Source organism: Callorhinchus milii, unplaced genomic scaffold (genome assembly GCF_018977255.1).
Source record: "Callorhinchus milii isolate IMCB2004 unplaced genomic scaffold, IMCB_Cmil_1.0 Scaffold19, whole genome shotgun sequence".
Taxonomy (NCBI): Eukaryota; Metazoa; Chordata; class Chondrichthyes; order Chimaeriformes; family Callorhinchidae; genus Callorhinchus; species Callorhinchus milii.
Window position 1 is genome coordinate 12,883,495 of NW_024704760.1, and position 23,576 is coordinate 12,907,070.

Genomic DNA, 23,576 nt, shown 5'->3' on the forward strand with positions numbered 1-23,576 from the left:
AGAGAATTTGCGTGACTTAGTAACACATTCAAATTCAAGTTTTTATTGGGCTTTCATAAAAAAAGGCTTCCAGATTCCTCTTCAAATCAGTGAAAAATGTGAAAAATAGCACAAACATTTCAAATAAAACCAAGTTACATTCTTGAGTACATTAGTGAAGGTTAATTAGCAACTCTATCCTTACATCAGAAAATCTTTCTCTTCTTTGTCAGTGGAATAAAGGTGTGTTTTGAGATACCATCTTGATACACTCTTGGGTCCGCATGCCACACTTCTAGTGACTGGCACAAGCTACGATTCACAACTCAAGAGTCGCTGCAAGCGAGTCTGGTTATAATTGGATGCCAATTAGACCCCAGCAACAGTTCTTGCACACAACATTCCTGTAATCATCCTTACATTTACATCTGAAAACCCTTTACACAATGAAGTGGTGTTTTGTTGAAGTGTAGCGAATGCTATGGAAGCAAAAGGTGGGGGGGTATAATTTTTGTCATACACACGCATGCACACAGCTCTGAGGCATCATGGCCATTTGTTGGGCCCCATTAGTCATTGTTTGCCTACAAAAANTGACTGACTTCGCAATAATTTCACACTAAGCATTTTGTTTGATGTGATAAAATACTATAAAAACAAGTTAATTCTTTAATCTTTTTTGGGGGTAAATTTTGATGGAGGAATATTGGTTGTGGTTCTGGAGTCATTAATCCGCAAATTAAATAAAGACTCCACTTTAGAAAGTTTTTGTCACTGAAAAGAACGCCACTAACAATGTGGCTAACACCGAGGCATGGATGTAACCATCTAAATGTCTCATCCATGCTCCTGGCCCGGACCAGAAAGAGGGAGTCCTAGGCTCAGGACATAAGGAAAATAGTATTTGAACACGTTTCCCTTTCCTCAGAATTCCACAATTGATCATCCTCACTGGCTCCCATAACATGCTCCCTATCATGTGGTCTCTGCTGATAAGATTGGTGCAATCTGTTAATGAAACCAATACTTTAAACATTATGGCAACGAAGGTTATACCTTCTGTAACATACCAGGTATCTGCATGAGATACACAATCCTTAACAACATTTCACACAATACTTAAATCAGTATTACTGGTGTACAATGGCACCAGTGTTTAGACAAACACAAACAGGGCAAGTAAACAAAGAGAACATAATAACGCAGAACGGAATCTAAAGTTCAGAATTTACCTGCACACTAAGCATTATGTGGAAACTAAAGTTAGAGTCATCTTGTGGAGCATCACTTCACATACAAGAAAGGCCTGTCATAACACAACTTCACAGTCGTCTTGTGTGGAGCAAGATGCAAGTCTGAACAATGGCATTGCCTTCTCCACTCTCTATTGGTACTTGGGTGATGGATATGGAGGTGGAGCTGCAGAGACATAATACTTTAGTCAAGGATTTTGTTGGAAATCTAAGTACAACAAGCAACTACTTCGTAATTACAAGACTGAAAATGGTATTAATCTATTCTATGCTGGAATAAACCATGATTGAAATAACAAAGAATGAGTAAAAAAATCAAGTAGCAATAGTACAGACACTATGGACCAAACAGATCCAACTTAGTACCACACACAGGGTTTGCAATCCCAGGAAACCTGATCCTGGGATCCCATGTGCTAAAGGTGCTCCCAAAATCCCAGGGTTCTCCAATCTTGGAACAGGCCTCACCCCCATCGCTCTCCCACCCCACCCCCTGCCTTCCCTCTCCCCAACCCCCTGCCTCTCACTCCCCCACCCCTTGCCTTCCCTCTTCCCCTCTGCCTCCCCCTCCCCGGTCTAATTCCTAATCCTGGCAACAGCATATTATGCGTACATTAGTAAACAATACCTACATTCAGGTTGAAACCTTGATGCTCTTGAATCATATGGTGCAGGAGGCATGTGGGCTGGGTGGTAAGCATATGGTGCAGCACTGCTCGCTGGATTGGGAGAATATTGTGACATCGGGTACTGAGGGTATGCCGAATACGTTACATTCTGAGGAGCTCTTGATTGATGTGCCATTTGCTGTATGAAGTATGGTATCTGCACTTCTGTTACAACAAACAGTCACTTTAATTCAATAAAACTATAGCATTATGCTCATCACGCAGGTGCTTTGGTTTGACATTCAGTTATGGTGATTCAATCTGACTGTTAAAAGAGTGACACATCACCAGCCCCACGTTAAAGAGTGATGGTCTCCTATTACACAATAAGCAATCTCTCTCTGGAAGATTGTTTGCTATTCATAGCGAGAAAATCCAAAGATTTCAATCCTCCATGTCAGTCTGTATAGTCCAATTTCTGTCACCAAAGAAAATTCCAGAGTGGCAAACTTACAGTCTGACATTAGTGACATTTTCCCAGACCCATTTTATAATACAAAATTACATTTGTAGAGCACCTTTCACATCAGGCAACGTCCCAAGGCATTGAACAGTCACGGATTCGGAACCCACCTTCAAATCCCGCCTAAAGACTTTCCTTTTTGATCGTGCTTACGGTCACTCCCCCCTCCTTCCCCTGACTTGGGGTCAGACTCCACCCGTCAAGCGCTCCGGGATGCTACTCTGCGTGAAGGGCGCTACATAAATGCAAGTGGAGTCCTGTAGCTCAGTGGTTGAGCACTCGCTTTGCAAGTGAGAGACCTGAGTTCAATTCCAGACAGAGGGCGAAACCTTGGGCAAGTTTCCTTACTCCACACAGAGCCTAATAATAATCCCTCCAAAACCAAAAACAATAATAAATTGGTCATTTTCAATCCATGACTGTTTGTGGGACATTGCTGTGCGCAATTGGCTGCCGCGTTCGCCCACAAATATACAGTCAATTCACTTTACAGTGTGTTCTGTGAAGCGCTTTGGGACGTCCTCCCGACGTGAAAAGCGCTATATCAAATGCAAGGATTATTATTATTATAAGTTGTTGTTGGAAGAGTTGGGGAGGCCGACAAGCAGGGAGTTGGCGTAGTTGAGCCTAGATATGATGAATGTGCGAATGAGGGTTTCGGTGGGTGGCCTGAGGGGTGAGGCAGTGGCGGAGCCGGGCGATATTGCGGAGGTGGGGGAAGGCAGAGCAGGTCGTGACATGGATGTGGGGTAGAAAGGGAAATTGAGGGTCAAACAAGATGCCTAGGTTCCTGACAAGCTCAGTGAGGTGGAGTGTGCATCCACGGCTGGTGATGCTGCCAGTGCCTGAGCTGTGGAGGCACTGATGGGAGCCAATCAGGAGAGCCTCGGTCTTTTTAACGTTCAACTGAAGAAAGTTAGCTCTCATCCAGGACTTGATGTTTGACAGACATTCTGTCAGGAAGCAGTGGTCCTCAAGTTGAGGGTGGAGGTAGAGAGAGATAGAGTTTCCTAGGGATCTGAGACACAACAGTTAAGAGGGGTATAAATCAGGCCACAATAGCAGAAATGCTGACAGTAAGTGTAAAAATGATTGTTCATGGGCATCTATAAGAGCTGTCTGGAAACCTGGTTGAGGAATGTCAGTGGAGTGTGCATGATACGCCAGATCTTATCACAGCCATGATATGGGGTCAGTGTTAGATCTCTAAAGCACTCTACCACAGGTTATTATTACACAAGTACACTTAGCTTCTCTCAGCTCAATTGTACTTACCACTGCGGTGCGTTCTCTGCTGTTGATACCTCTGGTACATGTAGCAGCAAGAGCACAATAAACAGCAAGCCAAAACGCCCACAATGGTTATAAACAGAACGACAGCAGAGACGATTCCAATTACAAAGTTAGAGCTGGATAAACACAAAACCGGAAAAGGATTACATCAGGTATTGAGATTTCAATATTACAAATAAACACAGTAATCCCCTCACATTGTGCCACATAGAACCATAGATATGTAGCAGATGGAAGAGGGCTACCAGTCCCATATTATCTCTGGCTCTTTGAAGAACAATCCATTTCTTCTCATTTACCTACCTTTTGCCCATTCCCCCGGAAAATAATAATTTTTTTTATATATGACTCAATCTTCATTCAGAAGAGTTGTTGTATTGATTGTCTGTCTGACACAAGTCCTCGTTGAGTCCATATTATCCTCCTAGCTGAACTTCAACAAGACTGAAGTTATCTTGCTTGGTTTTCCACAGCAACTGATTCCATCAACTGCCACTCAAGTTTAAACAGGGGATATGCAACCTTGGGGCTCTGCTTGACCCTTGGCCATGTTTCATACCCAAGCGGTCCATCTCCAAACCTGCTTTTGGTACCTTCTTCTACCTCTGGAACATTGCCTGCTCACATGCTTACCTTCCTGCTTTGATTAACTTGAGGATAAGACTTTTCAAATGCTCTCCTTGCTGGATTCCCCAGCTAAACTCTCTATAGGGCTCAAATGATCTAAACCTATAAACAACAGCAACAAATTGCATTTATACAGCACCTTTTTGTGCATAACAAAGGCTCACAAACAGCCACAAAATTAATGACTAACTAAACTGTGGCAGAGTGGTCCAACTGGCAGCCTGCAGGCTGCATCCAGCCCCGGGGATGATTTCATCTGGACTGCAAACCATTTCTAACTTGGTGCCACCTGCTCCCTCCCTCCCTTCATGTTAATCATTGGTAAGAAGTGGTAAGGAGAGTGAATACGTTGAAGTGTGTCAATGCGCTTTACAGTAATTAACGTCAAGTTTTTTGTAAATAAAGACAGCACTCAGTTTTCCATACAACATTGTTTGAAGTGAATGATCAATTTCTCTGGAAGATTGTTTGCTATTCATAAGGAGAAATTCCTTTTTTTTCCCTAAATAGTTTCATTTAACATCCACCCGAAGAACAGACAGACCTTGGTTTAATATCTCATTCAAAGGGCAAGATCTGCAATTTTCTGACTCAACGGTGGGATTGTCAAATGAGCCAAGCTGCATAGAAATGCTGACACTAACATTGGGGCTATTAAAAGCACACTGATCCCAGCACTATACTGGCTCAATGTTTGTAAAATAATTATGTAGAAATGGCCCCCAAGAAATGCCAAAATTGTAAAAAAAATCATGGCCTCTACTCTAACAAACCAATCAGTTATGAGGTCATATGATGTAGGATACAGTCCCTCTTTACAACCCTGAACTGCAAGGCCACATAAACTGACCTGAGTTTTACATGTAAACAGCGCTTCTGTTCTTCTTCAGGAAAAAGAAGAGTCCAGTTTGTGCAGCAAAAACGAAAGGTGCAGTTTCCACAGCAGAAAGAAGAGAAACGACATTCACGTTCCGGAACAAATTGATCATATAAATTTAGGTATCGTAGACAATCTTCGTCCCCAGATACTGTGTGAGGAAGCAGAGGCAGATTAAGAGCACAAGAAAATGGAGGGAAGATAACAGAATACAACATAAGCCTTCAAATAAGCCTGCTTTGTGTACTCTTCCTACCCATCCAACCATCAGTGGGCAGGCTTTCAGCCATTCTGCCCCCCCACTCTGTGGAACTCTATCCTGGAGTCCCTCTAACTCGCTCATTCCCTCACCTTGCTCAACATTTGGCTCAAGATCTACATCTTTGACTGTGGTTTTGGTCGCCACCCCTTTTAGCTTCCACCCCTAGGTTGGGGACCCAGCCAATGGTGTAAGTGCTTTGAAACATCCTGCTGACTTGAAAATTGCTATATAAATTGCACTGTATAATGCAATAATCATGGAGGATTGGACCATCAGGAAATTAAAGCAAAGTAACTGGAGCAAGAACAGCCCAATGTACAGATGAATGTACAAATAATTTAAAAGCAGTGGTCTGATGGCTTTGAAACACATGTGAATGGAGACGCAATAGGTTTGGTGTTCAGCTTACCATCTTACCAGAACAGATTAGAAACCTGGAAGTGGTTAAAAACTAGATTTCGAATAATGATTGGTTTAGCTATTTGAATTGTAAATTTAAATGATCTAAACTACCAAATAATTTAGTTAAGACAAGGAAAAATATGAATGCAGAGGCGCAAAACAAAATAGCAAACTTTGAAGACACAATACCAAGTAAGAAGCAAAAGCACAAAATAAAATGTAAACATAATGCTTTAAGGTATTTTTCAGGATGTGGAAATGAAGTCTATCTCCTCGAGACACAAAGCCAAAAACACAACAGCTGAAGGAGATCAAATAAACTAAAAACCATGCCCACCTACATCGAACAGGCAAAAGGGAAGGAAAAAAAGGATTGCAGATAAAGGAAAACTACAAATTCCAGTAAGGAAAATCCAAAGACATTCTTAAGATATGTATAAATGTATTGCAATAAAAAAGGTAATTGAGAAAATAGTAACAACTCTAATTTTTAAATATTTTAATAGTATTTTATTCACATCAAACACTTCACAATTATTACCATCAATTCTAGTGTTTCTTTGTGTAGTCAAATACAGCAACCATTTGCGCCAGACAGGATCCTACACAGCCACAAAATAACCAACCAATTTATCTGAAGGATTGTTGACCTGGATACTGTTAGCAATTTCCTTCTCTACATGTTATAGGATCCTTAATATTCAATTGTAGAACAGATGGTTTATTTAAAAGGATCAAGCACTCCAGACGCTACCCCATGTGAAAGACCCTGTATTGTCAAGTTGTTGTTATTTGGAGCTTTAGATGGCATGGTAGAGGAGGAACAATGATCATAGCAGTATTGGGCAAATAGAAAGAGATGCATTCAGCAGAGTTAAGTCTTTATGGGCACAAATTGAGTATTAAAAAAAATGGAAGGGAAAATAGACTACAATTGAGACATAAGTGAGGGTAAACATCTTTAATAGAATATAACAGGCAATTATCCATTTGTGCTGTAAAACCACTATACATCAGTCAGACTAACTTCACAATTCAAGGCAGTTATTCTAAATAGAAGATACTGTTAATAACTCTTTGTGCAATGTCACATTTCATCCCTCCGACTCGCTCCTTCTCTAACCTTTCAGAGCATGTCTTAAACATACCTCTTTGATCATCTTTCCCCTCCCCATCCCCAAATCGGGTATCCATCCAGCAGTGTGAAGTGCTTTGTGACGTCCTTCTAAAGTAAAAGGGGCTATGTAAATGTAAATTGCATTGCATTAATTCTGAATAATACTTTTATCAAGGCAAGATATCTCAACAGGATCTGCGCATTACATTTAGGTAATTGGTCTGTTTACAGATTTACAAAGACACTGGTTGTCAGGTTTGGAAGACTTACTACATTGTCAAATATTTCAAGTATTTAATTGAAAGCCTTCAATGTGAAGCTGAAGAGCACAGGTCATAAGGGACAGCAGACAGTTTGTGCTTCACCAATGTAAGGAAATTGGTAAAGAGTGGCTATAATGTACAGTATTTCAATAAGCTTGCGGCAAAGTTCTACATTACACATTTAGCTTTAGCTTTCTGTAGATTTCCAGTGTTTAGGTTTATTTTGGATCTCCAGCATTTGCAGGTTTCTTTCCTATGAACATGTCTTCCTGAGCTATTGAGACAATGGATATGTTAGTCCATGTCAAGAAAGAATACTTCACGATATAAGCAATTGTGCTCCTTGGGAAAGAAGAGGAGACTGTGGAGAGGTAATGTCTGAATAGAGTAGGAGTAGAATTTAATCTGTGTTTGGCTAGATAACAGTACTCAGCAGATGGGCTGATGATTGGACAAATGAAGTTCAAATGCAGAGAAATGCAAGGAACTAGATTTACGAAGTAAGAATATGAAATATACGTACACCATGGATGGATAGAACTTCACAAGGGGGAAGCTAAAACATATCTAGAGATGTCACCAAGTCAAAAAGTGTGAGGCAGCAATGAACACGACAAATAGGATGCTGAGCTATTTTTGCCATATTAGTTGAGCTGAAATCCCCAGAAGCTCTGGTCAGGCTGTACCACGAGTATTGCAGTTTGCTGTGATTTAAGAGGGCTGGTCCAATACATTAGACACGAGCCACATGTGGCGAATTGGGAATGCAGGTGTGGCAAAATTGCATTTTGATTAGTAATTTTTTCCCACAAAATATACCTTCAATTCACTTTACAATATATTCTGTGAAACACTTTGAGACGTCTCGAAGACATGATAAGGTGCTGTATCAAATGCAAGGATTATTATTATAAGAATGAGTAATAAACACCATCATTTGGCATGTGATCTCAATTATTATATATACACAGAGTATGTATGTACACTTTAACCTTTTTGTGCACTTGTTGATAAAACAGTAAGAAGAAAAACAGGGTGTGAGAGCAGGGGTGGAACTGGTGCGGCTCCCGAAAGAAAAATAAAGCGAAGACTGCAAAGTTGCCCACAGAATGGTTAAGTAAGTATCCATGTAAACATACATGTTAAGTACATTAGTAAGTTGTTTTCTACTAAAATTAGTGCATATGGCTAAAAGGTTTTGGCGAGCCACTTGTGTAGCTGGTCAACAATTTCTATTGGACAATACTGCTCTAGAGACATTGCAGAAGAAAGCAATAAGGATGATCCAAAATGTCAGAGGACTGAGTAATGAGTTAGACAAGCCAGGTTAGAGTTAGACAAGTTAGACTGAGTTAGACAAGCCAGGACTCCAATTTTGGAAAGGAAGCATCTCAGAGGAGATCTCATAGAGATGTGCATGGGATTGACAAAGCAAACGCAGAGCAAAACTTTTTTTTTAATGCACCGAAACAGTAGAACAAGAGGGCACAGGGTCAGGGCAGCAAAGGGCAATTTCAGGACAGATACCAGGAAGCATTCTTTGTCCAGATGATAATTTACAACTGGACTTGATTACCAGAAAGGTAATTTGAAGTCAGGGCACTGGAGTTATTTTAAACAACAGCAGAAGCTGTGATGGGAAGTGCGGGAGTTCTGAAAGGATGAGATCAAATGGGCCGAAGGATCCCCTGAAACAATGTTGCCCCTCCGCACCCCTAACTAACACACTAACCAGCTAACCTACCCACTAACCTATCCACTAACCCACCCATTAACTCGCTAACCTGTTGAATAACTTCCTAACCTGCCCACTAACCAGTAACCCACCCGCTATCAGTTAATCCACCCACTAACCCACTCACTAACCTGCTAACCTACCCATTAACCAGCTAACTTACCCTAACCAGCTAACCTACACACTGACCGACCCACTAATGCACCATTAACCCACTAACCTACCCACCAACCCACTAACCTACCCACTAACTTGCTAACTTACCAACTACCCAGCTAACCTACCCACTAACTCACTAGTATATCCACTAAGCAGATAAACTACTCACTAAATCACTAACCTGCTAACCTACCCACTAAACCACTAACCTATCCACTAACCCACTGCCCATTAGCCTACGCAACACACCCCTAACTAGCTAACCTACCTACTAACATGCTAACTTACCCACTAACCTGGTAACCTATCTAATTAGCTAACCTACCCACTAACCTGCTAACCTACCCATTAACCTGCTAACCTATCCATTAACCCACTAACCTACCCACTAACCATCTAACCTACCCACTAACTCACTAATTTACACACTAAACCAACCACTAACCACCTAACATACCCACTAACCAGATAACCCTACCCACTATCCAGCTAACCTACCCACTGACCCACTAATCTACCCACTAAGCTGCTAACCAACCCAATAACCAGCTAACCTACCCACTAACCTACTATCCTACACATTACCACACCCATTAACTAGCTAACCTACCCATCAGCCCACTAATCTACCCACTAACCCACTAAGCTCCCCACTAACCAGCTAATACACCCACTAACCCACCCATAACCAGCTACTAAGCTACTAACGAACCAACTAACAAACCCATTAACCCGCTAACTCACCCACAAACCTACCCACTAACCAGGTAACACACTTACTAACCCACCCACTAATCCACTACCCCTCCCACTAGCCAGCTAATCTACCAACTAACCAGCTAACCTAGCCACTAACCCACCCACTAATCTGCTAACCTACTCACTAACCTGCTAGCCAACACACTAACCTGCTAACCTACCCATTAACCATCTAAGCTACACATTAACTCACTAACCTACCCACTAACCTGATAACGTACCCACTAACCAGATAGCCCTACCTATTAGCCAGCCAACCCACACACTAACCCTCTAAACCGAGCCACTAACCTAACCACTAGCCAGCTAACCTTCCCCCTAATTAGCTAAGCTACCCACTAACCTACTAACCTACCCACTAACCAGCTAACCTATTCATTATCCCACTAAAATACCCACTAACACCAACCTACCCATTAACCCGCTAACCTACCCACTAAAATACTTAACTTATCCATTAACATTACTACTTACCTACCCGCTAACATGCTAACCTACCCACTAACATACCTACTACACCACCCACTAACCCGCTAATCACCTACTAACCTGTTAACTTACCCACTAAACCACTAACCTACACACTAACCCACTAACCTACCCAACAACCCACTAACCAGCTAACCTCCCCACCAACCAGCTAACCTACACACTGAACTGCTAACCTATCCCTTATCATATTAACCTATCCTATCGAGAGGACGTCCCAAAGCGCTTCACAGAACACACTGTAAAGTGAATTGACTGTATATTTGTGGGCGAACGCGGCAGCCAATTGCGCACAGCAATGTCCCACAAACAGTCGTAGATTGAAAATGACCAATTTATTATTGTTTTTGGTTTTGGAGGGATTATTATTAGGCTCTGTGTGGAGTAAGGAAACTTGCCCAAGGTTTCGCCCTCTGCCTGGAATTGAACTCAGGTCTCTCGCTTGCAAAGCGAGTGCTCTAACCACTGAGCTACAGGACTCCACACTGACCTATCCACTAACCAGCTAACCTACCCACTAATCCACCCACTAACAACAACAACAAGATTCCATTTATAGAGCGCCTTTCACGTCGGGAGGACGTCCCAAGGCGCTGTACAGTTGGGTCAGGACCCGAGCATTGGGGGGAATGGTCAGGGGAGGGAGGAGGGAGAGAGTTGGGGGAAATGGTCAGGGTGAGGGGAGGGAAGGGAGGGAGCGAGGAGGGGGAAGAGAGTCGAGAGGGGAGCTGAAGGCTCGGTCAAAGAGAAAGGTTTTGAGACCGGCCTTGAAGGAGGAAAGGGAGGAAGCGGCGAAGGCACTGGGGGATGGAGTTCCAGAGCCTGGGGCTGAGAGGCTGAAGGCCCGACCACCGATGGTAGGGCGGTTGGGGCGGGGGACGTGGAGCAGACCGGAGCCAGAGGAACGGAGGGTACGGGCAGGTAGGTAGGGGGATAGTAGGTTGGAGAGGTAGGAGGGAGCAAGGCCGTGAATGGCCTTGTAGGTGAGGATGAGGATCTTGAAATCAATCCTCTGGGGGATGGGGAGCCAGTGGAGGCGAGCGAGGGTGGGAGTGATGTGGTCCCGAAGCCTGGTGCGGGACAGTACACGAGCTGCAGAGTTCTGAATGACCTGCAGTGTGGAGGGAGGTGGCGGGAAGGCCGGCGAGGAGAGAGTTCCCATAGTCCAGCCTTGAGGTGACAAAGGCGTGGACCAGGGTTTCAGCAGCGTGAGGGGTGAGGTAGTGCCGTAGTCTGGCGATGTTCCGGAGGTGATGGAAGGCGGTGCCAGTTGTGGTGCGGATGTGAGGGAGAAAGGACAGCTCAGGGTCGAACAAAACGCCGAGGTTCCTGACTGGCTTTGAGAGGTGGAGAGTGCAGCCTTGGATGCTGATGGTGTCAGCGCCTGAGGTGCGGAGGCGCTGACGTGAGCCAATCAGGAGGGCCTCGGTTTTTCGCACGTTGAGCTGAAGAAAGTTGTCTCTCGTCCAGGACTCGATGTCGGACAGGCAGCTGTCAGGACATCGGGGGTCGTGGAGTTGAGAGTAGAGGAGGAAAGGTAGAGTTGGGTGTCATCCGCATACATGTGGAAGTTAACTCCATGTCTGCGGATGATGTCACCGAGGGGGAGCATATAGAGGGTGAAGAGGAGGGGACCGAGGACAGAGCCCTGAGGAACCCCACGAGACAGTGCGGGGGGGGAGGGAAAGCCATTTGTGGAAACAAAATGAAGACGGTGGGAGAGGTACGACCTAAACCACTCAAGGACAGGGCCTTGAAGGTTGAGGTGGGAGGACAAGCGGTGGAGGAGGATAGCGTGGTCGACCGTATCGAATGCTGCCGATAGGTCGAGGAGGACGAGGAGGCAGAGGGAGCCCTGGTCACAGATGGTCAAGATGTCATTGGTGACCTTGACCAGGGCAGTTTCTGTGCTATGGGCAGCACGGAAACCCGACTGAAGGGGTTCGAATAATGAATGGGTGGAGAGGAAAGAGCGCAACTGGGAGGCCACAACTCTTTCAAGGACCTTGGACAGGAAGGGGAGGTTGGAGATAGCTGCGACTCATCAAGGGAGGGTTTTTTCAAAGTGGGAGTGATGATGGTAGTTTTTAGGGGAATGGGAATAAAGCCAGAGGAGAGGGACAGGTTGATGATGTCTGTGATAAGTGGGGCAAGGAGGTGGAGCTTGGAGATAAGGAGTGGAGTGGGGATGGGGTCAAGGGAGCAGGTGGTGGGTTTCAGGGACAGGATGAGTTTGGTGACACAGGTTCGAAGGTGTGTAGAGGAGGATGGGTAGGAGTCGGGGTGTGGGAGGGAAGGGGTGGGGGTTGGGTGGAAGTTGGAGGGGGAGTGACCGCGGAGCGGATTCCCTTGATTTTGGATTCAAGGAAATCCAGCATCTCCTCGCAGTGAAGGTTGGAGGAGATGACCTGCGCGGGGTGGCGGGGGGACGGAGGAGTCGGGATGTGGTAGAAAACAGTAGCCTGGGGTTGTTCTTCGCCTCCAGGATTATCCTGGAGTAGAAGGACGACTTGGCCGAGGCTAGAGTGGAGCGGTAGATTTTGAGGAGGTCCAGCCAGATTTGTCGGTGGACCGTTAGCCCAGATTTGAGGCAGGTGTGTTCAGTGGCCCGCACCTGGCTCTTCAGTGAGTGGAGGTGGGTGGTGAACCAGAGGGAGGAGCGAGAGTAGGAGACAGTACGGGAGGTGATGGGGGCAAGAGCGTCGAGCGTGGAGGAGAGGGTGTTGTGGAGGAGGGTGAAAGGAGAAGAGGGGTCAGTGAGGGTTGAAGGCCAGAGGGAGAGGAGTTCAGAGGACTCCAAGGCAGCGGTTAGAGATTGTGGGGGTAACTTCTTCCAGGGGCGGTAGAAGATGGTGGTGGGTCTGGTGGAGGTGGGGAGAGGGGTGGAGGTGGTGAAGGAGATGAAGTGGTGATCGGAGACGGCCTTGTCGGTAATGGTGACATCCAAGACACTGAGGCCCCGGGTGATCACCAAATCGACTGGGTGGCCTTGACTGTGAGTGGCGGAGTTGATGTGGAGGGAGGGGTTGAGCGAGGAGAGCAGGGAGAAGTCCGAGGAGATAGAGCAAGAGGGGGTGAAGTGCAGGTTGAAGTCACCCAGGATGATGAGGCGATCAGAGCAGAGGCAGAGAGATGTAAGTAGGGTAGAAATATCGGAGATGAAGGTGGGAGAGGTTTTAGGGGCCGGTAGAGAAGGAGGATTTTGAGTGAGAGGAAGGAGGGGTGGGAGAGGGTGAGGTGCCCCTAACCTGCTAACCTACCTACTAACTTACAAACCAACCCAATAACCACTAACAAACCCATTAACTCACTCAGTAACCCAGTATGCTACCAACTAACCAGCTAACACATTCACTACCCACCCACTAACCCGCTAACCTACCCACTAGCAGCTAACCTACCCACTAATGCGCTAACCTACCGACTACACTGCTAGTCAGTAATCCGTTTGCATAGACAAGCTTCAATCTAATGAATGCTTGTACGAGGGTTTCGGCGGCCTGTGGTGTGAGACAGTGGCAGAGCCGGGCAACGTTGCAGAGGTCTGGAAGGCAGATCGGGTCATGGCACAGATGTGGGGTAGAAAGAATAGTTGAGGGTCAAACAAGACCCCAAGGTTCCAGACTGGCTTAGCAAGGTGGAGTGAGCAGCCATGGATGGTGATGCTGCCAGCCCCTGAGGTGTGGAAGCGCTGGTGGGAGCCAATCAGGAGAGCCTCGGTCTTGTTGACATTCAACTGAAGTTAGCTCTCATGTAGAACTTGACATCTGACAGACATTCTGTCAGGACAGCAGTGGTCCTGGAGTCAAGGGTGGAGGCAAAGAGATACAGATGGGTGTCATCCATACATGTGGAAGTTGATCCCATATCTGCGGATTACATCACCAAGAGGAGTATATAGATATTGAAGAGGAGGGGACCAAAGACAGATCCCTGAGGAACGCTGCACGAGACGGTGCGGGGGCGAGAGGAGAAACCGTTTGTGGAGATGAAGTGCAGGCGGTGTGAGAGGTACGATCTGAAACTCTGGTCCACACCTTTATCACCTATGGGAACTCTCTCCTCGCCGGCCTTCCCGGTCATTCAGAACTCTGCAGCTCATGTACTGTCCCGCACCAGGCTTCGGGACCACATCACTCCCACCCTCGCTCGCCTCCACTGGCTCCCCATCCCCCAGAGGATCGAATTCAAGATCCTCATCCTCACCTACAAGGTCATTCACGGCCTCGCTCCCTCCTACCTCTCCGACCTACTATCCCCCTACCTACCTGCCCGTACCCTCCGTTCCTCTGGCTCCAGTCTGCTCCACATCCCCCGCTCCAACCGCCCCACCATCGGTGGCCGGGCCTTCAGCCTTTCAGCCCCTAGGCTCTGGAACTCCATCCCCCAGTGCTTCACCTTGCTTCCTCCCTTTCCTCCTTCAGCGCCTTGGGACATCCTTCCGACGTGAAGGCGCTCTATAAATGGAATCTTGTTGTTGTTGTTGTTGTTGTTGTTGTTCAAGGCCAGTTTCAAAACCTTTCTCTTTGACCGAGTCTTCAGCTCCCCTCTCGACTCTCTACCCCTCCTCGCTCCCTCCTTTCCCTCCCCTCACCCTGACCACTTCCCCCCGCTCGGGTCCTGACTCAACTGTCCAGCGCCTTGGGATGTCCTCCCGACGTGAAAGGCGCTCTATAAATGGAATCTTGTTGTTGTTGTATGATCTGAACCAGTCAAGGACAGAGCCGTGAAGTTGAGGTGAGAGGAGAAGTGGAGGAGGAAGAGCACCTACCCACTAACCCGCTAACCTACCCACCACTAACCCGCTATCCTACCACTAACCAGCTAAGCAACCCACTAACCCGATAACCTACCCACTATAATAATAATGATAATCCTTGCATTTGATAAAGCACTTTTCATGTCTTCTAGACTTCTCAAAACGCTTCACAGAATAGACTGCAAAGTGAATCGACCGTATATTTGTGGGCGAAACACGGCAGCCAATTGCGCACAGCAATGTCCCACAAATAGTCGTGGGTTGAAAATGGCCAATTTATTATTGTTTTGTTTTGGAGGGATTATTATTAGGCTCTGTGTGGAGTAAGGAAACTTGCCCAAGGTTTGGCCCTGCTGGAATTGAACCCAGGTGTTTCACTTGCAAGGCGAGCGCTCTAACCACTGAGCTACAGGACTCCACTAACCTACCGATTACCCACTAACCTACCGATTACCCACTAACTTATGCACTAATCTACACACTAACCCGCTAACCAGTTAATCTACCCACTAACCCACTAACCTACCAAGTACCCTGCTAACTGCCCAATAACCCGTTAACCTACCCATGAACCAGCTAACCTACAACAACAAGATTACATTTGTATAGCGCTTTTTATGTCGGGAGGACGTCCCAAGGCACTGGACAGTGATAACAGTTCAGACCCGAGCTGGGGTCGGGGCGGGGAGGGGAGGTGACTGATGGCATTGTCGAAGAGGAGGGTTTTGAGGCGGGACTTGAAGGAGGCTAAGGAGGGGGCGAGGTGGAGTGACTGGGGAATGGAATTCCAGAGGTTGGGGGCAGAGTGGCTGAAGGCTCTCCCACCAATGGGGCGGGTGGGTCAGGGGACGTGGAGCAGCCAGAGCCGGCTGAGTGGAGGGAACGGGCGGATTGGTAGGGGGTTAGCAGGTCGCAGAGGTAGGGTGCGTGAGGCCTGGAGAGCTGTTGGTGAGGACCAGGAACTTTAACTGGATCATCTGAAGGATAGGGAGCCAATGGGCAAGAATGGGGTAGATGGGGTCACGGAGTTTGGTGCGGGAGAGGACATGGGCTGCAGACTGTGGAGGGAGGAGTTGGGAAGGCCGACAAGTCGAGCCTGGAGGTGATGAACAAGAGTTTCTGCGGCCTGAGGGGTGAAAGGAAGACCTTTCTTTTCGACCATGCCTTTGGTTACCTTCCCCGCCCCCTCCCCCTGGCTTGATCCCGGGATCCGAAACTGTAAAGCGCTTTCAGAAGCCGTCCGGCGTGGAGGGCACTATATAAATCCAAGTTGTTGTTGTTGTAGTGCCGGACTCGGACAATGTTACGGAGGTGAAGGAAGGCAGAGCGGGTCATGGCTTGGATGTGGGGAAGAAAAGACAGCTAAGGGTGAATAAGACACCCGGGTTCCTGACTGACTGGTGAGTTGTAGTGTACATCATGGAGGGCGATGCTGCCGGAGCCTGAGGTCCTGAGGCGCTGCCGTGAGCCAATCAGGAGGGCCTCAGTCTTGTTCACATTCAACTGTAGGAAGTTTGCCCTCATCCAGGACTTGATGTCCGACAGACAGTGTCAGGACAGCAGTGGCCCTGGAGTTGAGGGTGGGGGCAGAGAGATAGAGTTGGGTGTCATCGCGTACATGTGGAAGTTGACCCCATGTCTGTGGATGATGTCCCCGAGGGGGAGCATGTAGATATTAAAGAGGAGACAAGGACAGAGCCCTGGGGGACGCCACATGTGACAGTGCGGGGGCTGGAGGAGAAACCGTTAGAGGCAACAAAGTGGAGACGGTGAGAGAGATAGGATTCAATCCAGGCAAGGGCAGGTCAGTGAAGATTAAGTAAGGAGGAGAGGCGGTGTATGAGGATGGAGTGGTTGACAACGTCGAAGGCGGCAGAGAGATCGAGGAGGACAAGGAGGCAGAGGGAGCCCTGATCACAGATGTTCAGAATGTCATTAGTGACTCTAACCAGGGCTGTTTCTGTGCTGTGGGCAGCACGGAAGCCGGATTGGAGGGGTTCAAAGAGGGTTTAGTGTGCAGGTTAGAGGGTTCAAACCTACCCCCTAACTAAACCGACCATTAACTTACCCACTAATCAGCCAATCCACACCCTCCCACTAACCCGCTAATTTACCCACTAATCCAGCCACTGACCAGCTAACCTACCTACTAACCTCCCCACTAGTCAAAGAAAGTCAGCATAGGTTTGTGAAGGGTAGGTTGTGTCTGACTAACCTAGTTGAATTTTTAGAGGTCACTAAAATGGTAGATAAGAGTGACTATGCATGTATGAACTTTTAAAAGGTATTTTTGACGTCTTTGACTAGTGGGTGGGTTAGTGGGTAGGTTAGTGGGTGGGTTAGCGGGTTAGTGGGTAGGTTAGCTGGTTAGTGCGGATAATGTTCCACACAAAATATGATTATCGAAAATGGAAGGGCACGGAGTCGGAGGTAACCTTGTGACGTAGCTTGATAATTGGTTGTGAGGCAGGAAACAGAGAGTAGGGATAAAGGGATGTTCTCTGATTGGCGGGATGTGACAATTGGTGTCCCCCAGGGATCTATACTGGGACCTCAGCTTTTCGCCATATATATAAATGACTTGGATGAAGGAATAGAAAGTTTTATATCCAACTTTGAACTCGACACTAAGCTAGGAGGCTTGGTTAAGTTGTGTAGATGGGAATAGGAAGTTACAAAGGGACTTGGACAAATGAAGTCAGTGGGCAAATCCGTGGCAGATGGATTTTAATGTAGGGAAAGTGGGAGGTCATCCACTATGGAACGAAAAAAGAATATTTTCTTTATGATGTAGTATTCCCATTCATTACTGAAATTGTTAACATCTGTTAACCATGTAGTCGAAAGCACTATATTATTTTACTAGAGAGACTAGGAAGTGTGGAGGAGCAAAGAGATTTTGGTGTCCATATCCACAACTCACTAAAAACTAGTTCCCAAGTGCGAAAGGTAATCAAAAAGGTGAATGGAATGTTGGCCTTTATCTCAGGGGCCTGGAATACGAAGGGGAAGAAATGTTGCTTCAGCGTATAAATAATAATATAATAATCGTTGCATTTGATATAGCACTTTTCACGTCTTCTAGATGTCTCAAAGCGCTTCACAGAATAGTCTGTAAAGTGTATATTTGTGGGCGAAATGCGGCAGCCAATTGCGCACAGCAGCGTCCCACAAACAGTCGTGGTTTTGAAGTGACCAATTTATTGTTGTTTTATTTTCTTGAGGGATTATTTCAGATGTGTGGAGTAAGGAAACTTGCCCAAGGTTTCGCCCTCTACCGGGAATTTAACACAAGTCTCTCACTTGCAAAGCGAGTGCTCTAACCACTGAGCTACAGGACTCCACATATGCCAAAAAAGTCAAATTTTATTTTTAAAAATTTAATTCACATGAAATAAAAAAAGTATAGAGCGTTAGTCAGACCCCACCTGGAGACTGCGTTCAGTGTTGGGCACCACACCTCAGGAAAGATATATTGGCCGTGGAGAGGGTCCAGCGCAGGATCACCAGAATGTTACCAGGGCCAAAAGTGGTTAAGTTATGAGGAAAGGCCTCGTAAACTTGACTGTGTTCCCGTGAGTTTAGAAGGTTGAGGGGTGTAAGGTGATAAAGGGATTTGATCGGGTCGATACAGAGAGGCTATTGCCTCTGGTGGGGAATCCAAAACAGGGGGGAATAGTCTTAAAATTAGAGCCTGACCATTTAAGAGAGAAACCAAGAAGCATTTTTTCACTCAAAGGGAGTAGAAATCTGGAATTCTCTCCCCTAAAAGGTGGTGGATGCTGCATCCATCCACACCTTCAAGGGTGAGGGTCAGGGATTGAGGGATATGGAGAGAAAGCGGTAAGTGATGGGATTACCTGAGGTACCGATCAGGTGTGAGCCCATGACACGGTGGAACATGCTGGAAGCCTCCTGTGTGCTCACCTCACAGGGCTCACACACACGCTGCCCTGCGTGGAGGCCGCTACATAAGTGCAAGTTGTTGTTGTTAACCTACCCGCAACCATGGTGATGACGAGGAAAAGAAGCGTCGCCCGGCTGTCCATGGTGAGCGGGGCCGGGCTCGGGGGCCGGGCTCGGGGGGGGGGAGGGGACGGACGCCGCCGACACGAGGGCGGGAAGCGAGGCCGCGCGGCTCGCGCATGCCCAGCAGCGGGTGTGTCGGACACGCAGAATGTTCTGGAGCCGGAGCCTCCCCCAACGGGACAGCGGGACAGCGGCCCCCGGTCAGCACCGGCCTCTGAGGTGGGTCAGACAGCGGGGGGGGGGCGGGGGGGGGGGGCTGTCACTGCCTGTCAGCGCCTCCCCATCAAAAACATCAAACACCCCCCCCCCCCCCCCCCGCACAATTGGCTGCTGAGGTCCACCCACAAAACATAGTCACTACACTCCTGTATATCCTGTGAAGCGCTTTGAGACGCTTCAAAGATCTGATAAGGTACTATATCAAATGCAGGGATTATTATTAGTTGTAGGAGCGCGTGTCATGTCGGAGCAGGAGGAGGCCATTCAGCCCTTCGAGCCTCTGCCCCGCCATTCAATCATATGGCTGATCCTCTCATCTAACTCCACCTAATAACCTGACCTGCCTTCTCCCCATATCCCCCCGACCCCAGCCAGCCTCCCCCTCCCCCCCCGACCCCAGCCAGCCTCCCCCTCCCCCCCCGACCCCAGCCAGCCTCACCCTCCTCCCCCACCCCCCCCACCCGCCTTATCCCCATATCCCCCCACCCCAGCCAGCCTCCCCCTCCCCCCCCACCTTCTCCCCATATCCCCCACCCCAGCCAGCCTCACCCTCCCCCCCACCCTCCCCCTGCCTTATCCCCATATCCCTTAATCCCTTTTGCAATAAGAAATCTATCTTAAGAATATGTTCAAGAACTAAGCGTCAACAGCCCTTTGGGGTAGTGAGTTCCACATTCACTGCCCTTTGAGTGAAGAAGTTCTTCCTCAACTCAGTGCGAAAGGACTGCCTCTGATTTTCAGGTTGTGACCCCTGGTTTTAGTTTCTCCAACCGGGGAAACAGTCTCCCACTATCTACTCTATCATTGCCCTTTGATGATCTTATAGGTTTCTATAAGATCCCCTCTAATTCTTCTATATTCTAGAGAATATAGGCCCAAATTGTTCAGCCTATTCTCGTAACTCATCCCCTTCATCCCTTGTACTAACATAGTAAATCTACGCTGCACCCCCTCCAAGGCAAGTACGTCCTTCCTTACATGAGGAGACCAAAACTGCACACAGTATTCCACGTGTGGTCTCACCAGGGCCCTATACAGTTGCAGTAAGACTTCCCTACTCTTATACTCTTTTCCTTTCATAATGAATGCTAACATACCGTTCGCCTTCCTAACTGCTGCTGCAGCTGCACTAACTTTCTGTGATTGGTGTACAAGGACACCCAAGTCCCTCTGGACGCTAACACATTCCAATCTCTCCCACTCTCCTGTTTTTGCTCCCTTGGTGGATGCCTTTGCACTCCGCTACATTATACTTCACCTGCCACCTACCTGCCCAATCACCTAACCTATCTATGTCTCGCTGCATTTTTTTAATGTCGTCTTCTGTGTTGACACTTCCTCCACGTTTTGTGTCATCCGCAAATTTAGATATATTAGCTTCGATGTCCTCATCTACATCGTTGATGTAGATGGTAAATAGCTGAGGCCCAAGGGCTGATCCTTGTGGCACTCCACTAGTCACATCCCGCCAATCTGAAAAGGACCCGTTTATCCCTTCTCTTTGTTTCCTACCCATTTACCATTCCCCAATCCACGTTGATATGCTCCCCCGAATTCCATGGGCCCTTATGTCGAATGCCTTCTGGAAGTCCAAATAGACCACATCCACTGATTCACCCTTATCTAGTTTACTCGAAATATCCTCAAAAAACTATGAGATTCGTCAAACATGACTTCCCTTTTGTAAAGCCACGTTGACTCGGCCTAATTATATTGTGCCCTAAATACCGCACTACCACATCCTTAATCAATGATTCTAAAATTTTTCCTATCACTGATGTGAGACTAACTGCCTATAGTTCCCCATCTTTTCCTTTCCACCTTTTTTAAATAGTGGTGTCCTTCATCACCTCCTTCACCTCATTTGTTCTCCGAGCCAACAGGTGGTATCTACATCAAAATCATCTTCCCCTTTTTAGGAATATTGCACCCTTCTGTTTAGCATCGTGAGTACAAGCACAGTTTCTTCTGAATCTCCTTCTGAGCATGGGGCTTTGGGTCCCCTATTGGAGCCACAAAACAGTTGACCCTTAGGGTGACATTGAGTCCGATGAGCAGGTTTGCGGTCTAGAATCTCCACTGTACAGGCATGTGTACATGTTTGGAAAATACATCATCTTTTTTTTAAGAGCATTAGCCAGGTTTTCCTGGTAGGTGCTAAGAAATGTAAACATACTGCCACATGTGCCAAGGTGACAGGCAGGAGTGGCAGTAACCAAGGCCATTTAGCACTGTAAAAGTTCTCATGCACTTGTGAGACTTAAAAAAACTTAAAATCATTTGGGGTCAGCACTGTGCCTGAACCCAAATGGCTTTTTGCCATATATATATATATATTTTCCAATTCATATAGTGAATGCACACGAAAAAATATAAACCACAAACACTAATGAATGATTGTGTTTACAACCAGATAGTGGTGGAATACTGCGGGTCATGGCACAGATGTGAGGGTCGAACAAGAAGCCAAGGCTCTGGACTGGTGAGGTGGAGCGTGCATCCTTGGATGGTGATGCAGTCAGTGCCTGAGGTGTGGAGGCGCTGATGGGAGCCAATCAGTAGTGCTCGGTCTCGTTGACATTCAGTTGTAGAAAGTTAGCTTTCATCCAGGACTTGATTTCCAGCAGACGTTCTGTCAGTGATCCTGGAGTCAAGAGTGGAGGCAGAGAGGTAGAATTGGGTGTCATCCGCATGCATGTGGAAGTTGACCCCATGTCTGCGGATGATGTCACCGAGAGGGAGCATATAGATATTGAAGAGGAGACCAAGACAGAGCCCTGAGGAACGCTGCACAAGACGGTACAGGAGCTAGAGGAGAAGCCATTTGTGGAGATGAAGTGGAGACAGTGTGAGAGGTACAAGGAAGACGAAGGAGCCCTGGTCATAGATGGATAAAATATCATTTGTCACTGACCAAAGCTGTTTCTATTCTGTAGGTGTCACGGAAGCCCGATTGCAGAGGTTTGTGAATGGACTGGCAGGTGAGGAAGGAGCGAAGCTGGGAAGCAATGACTTGTTCTGGGACCTTGGAAAGGGAGGTTGAAGTTGGGGTGGTAATTTGAGAGCAGAGATGGGCAGGGAGGATAGAAGTGATGACAGATGTTTTTAAAGGGGTGGGAACGGTGCCAGTGGACAGAGAGGGGTCTATAAAACTCAAAATACTGCAGATGCTGGATATCTGAGACAAACACAAAAATCTATCCCCCCCTCACTTTGTTTTGTATCAACACCTTTTTAACCCATCATCCTGTCTTCTGTCCCGTTTTCTCCTTTGTCTTCCTTGCCCTTCCTCCCTTCTCTCTGTAGTCCTTAAAAGCCCCTCCTTCCCAACGTGCCCCAGTTCTGACGAAGGGTCGTGGACCCGAAATGTTGACTCACTTTCCTTTCTCCATAGATGCTGCCTGACCTGCTGAATGTTCCCAGCGACTTCTGTTTTTGTTAGGGAGAGGCTTATGATATCTGTAAGACTGGGGGCAAGAAATTGGACCCGGGAGGTGAGAGGTAGGGATGGGATAGAGGGAGTAGTTGGTCTGTTTCATGTGGGTTATAGTGGTGAGAGGAGGGGGAGACAGGTTCAAAGATGAGGACGGAGGGATGGGTAGGGGCTGGGGCATGAAGGGGAGATGGGGAGGGGGTAATAGTCGGAAGGGCAGAGGCAGTTAATCGGATCCCTTCAACTTCGGTTTCAAGGCAGTCCAGTATCTCATAAGAACATAAGAATTAGGAGCAAGAGTAGGCCATTCGGCCCCTCGAGCTGCCCCGCCATTCGGTAAGATCATGGCTGATCTTCAGACCTAACTCTAATTACCTGCTCTATCCCCATATCCCCTAATCCCTCTATTTTTAAAAAAATTATCAGTCTCAGCCTTGAAGATGTTCAAGGACTGACATCTACGCCTTCTGGGGGAGTGGATTCCATAAAGTCACTGCCCTCTGAGTGAAGAAATGTTTCCTCAACTCTGTTCTAAACGACTGACCCTTTATTTTCAGACTGTGACCCCCGGTTATAGATTCTCCCACCGGGGAAACAGACCCTCAGTGTCTACTGAATCAGCCCTTTCAGAGTCTTACATGTTTCAATAAGATCTCCCCTAATTCTTCTGTACTCTATAGAGAATACGGCACTAGTTTATTCAGCCTCTCCTCATAGGTCAGTCCCCTCATCCCAGGAACTAACCGAGTGAATCTACACTGCACCCCCTCGAGGGCAAGTATGTCCTTTT

The 23,576-nt window shown here is 47.0% G+C and overlaps 1 protein-coding gene and 1 long non-coding RNA gene across 2 annotated transcripts; one reads left to right on the forward strand and one right to left on the reverse strand.

Annotated features, from left to right (window-relative positions):
* Positions 1-12: 12 nt before the first annotated feature.
* shisa4 (shisa family member 4) lies at positions 13-19,162 on the reverse strand. The gene is made up of 5 exons (XM_007911078.2): positions 19,106-19,162; positions 5,134-5,311; positions 3,639-3,772; positions 1,865-2,065; positions 13-1,398 (listed from the first exon to the last, which is right to left on the reverse strand). Exons 1-5 carry the CDS (start codon positions 19,152-19,154, stop codon positions 1,364-1,366), a joined length of 597 nt encoding a protein of 198 aa, XP_007909269.1. The 5' UTR covers positions 19,155-19,162; the 3' UTR covers positions 13-1,363.
* LOC103190337 lies at positions 5,623-16,419 on the forward strand. The gene is made up of 3 exons (XR_006085601.1): positions 5,623-6,226; positions 8,224-8,321; positions 16,391-16,419. It is a non-coding gene; the product is annotated as an uncharacterized LOC103190337 (long non-coding RNA).
* Positions 19,163-23,576: the final 4,414 nt, after the last annotated feature.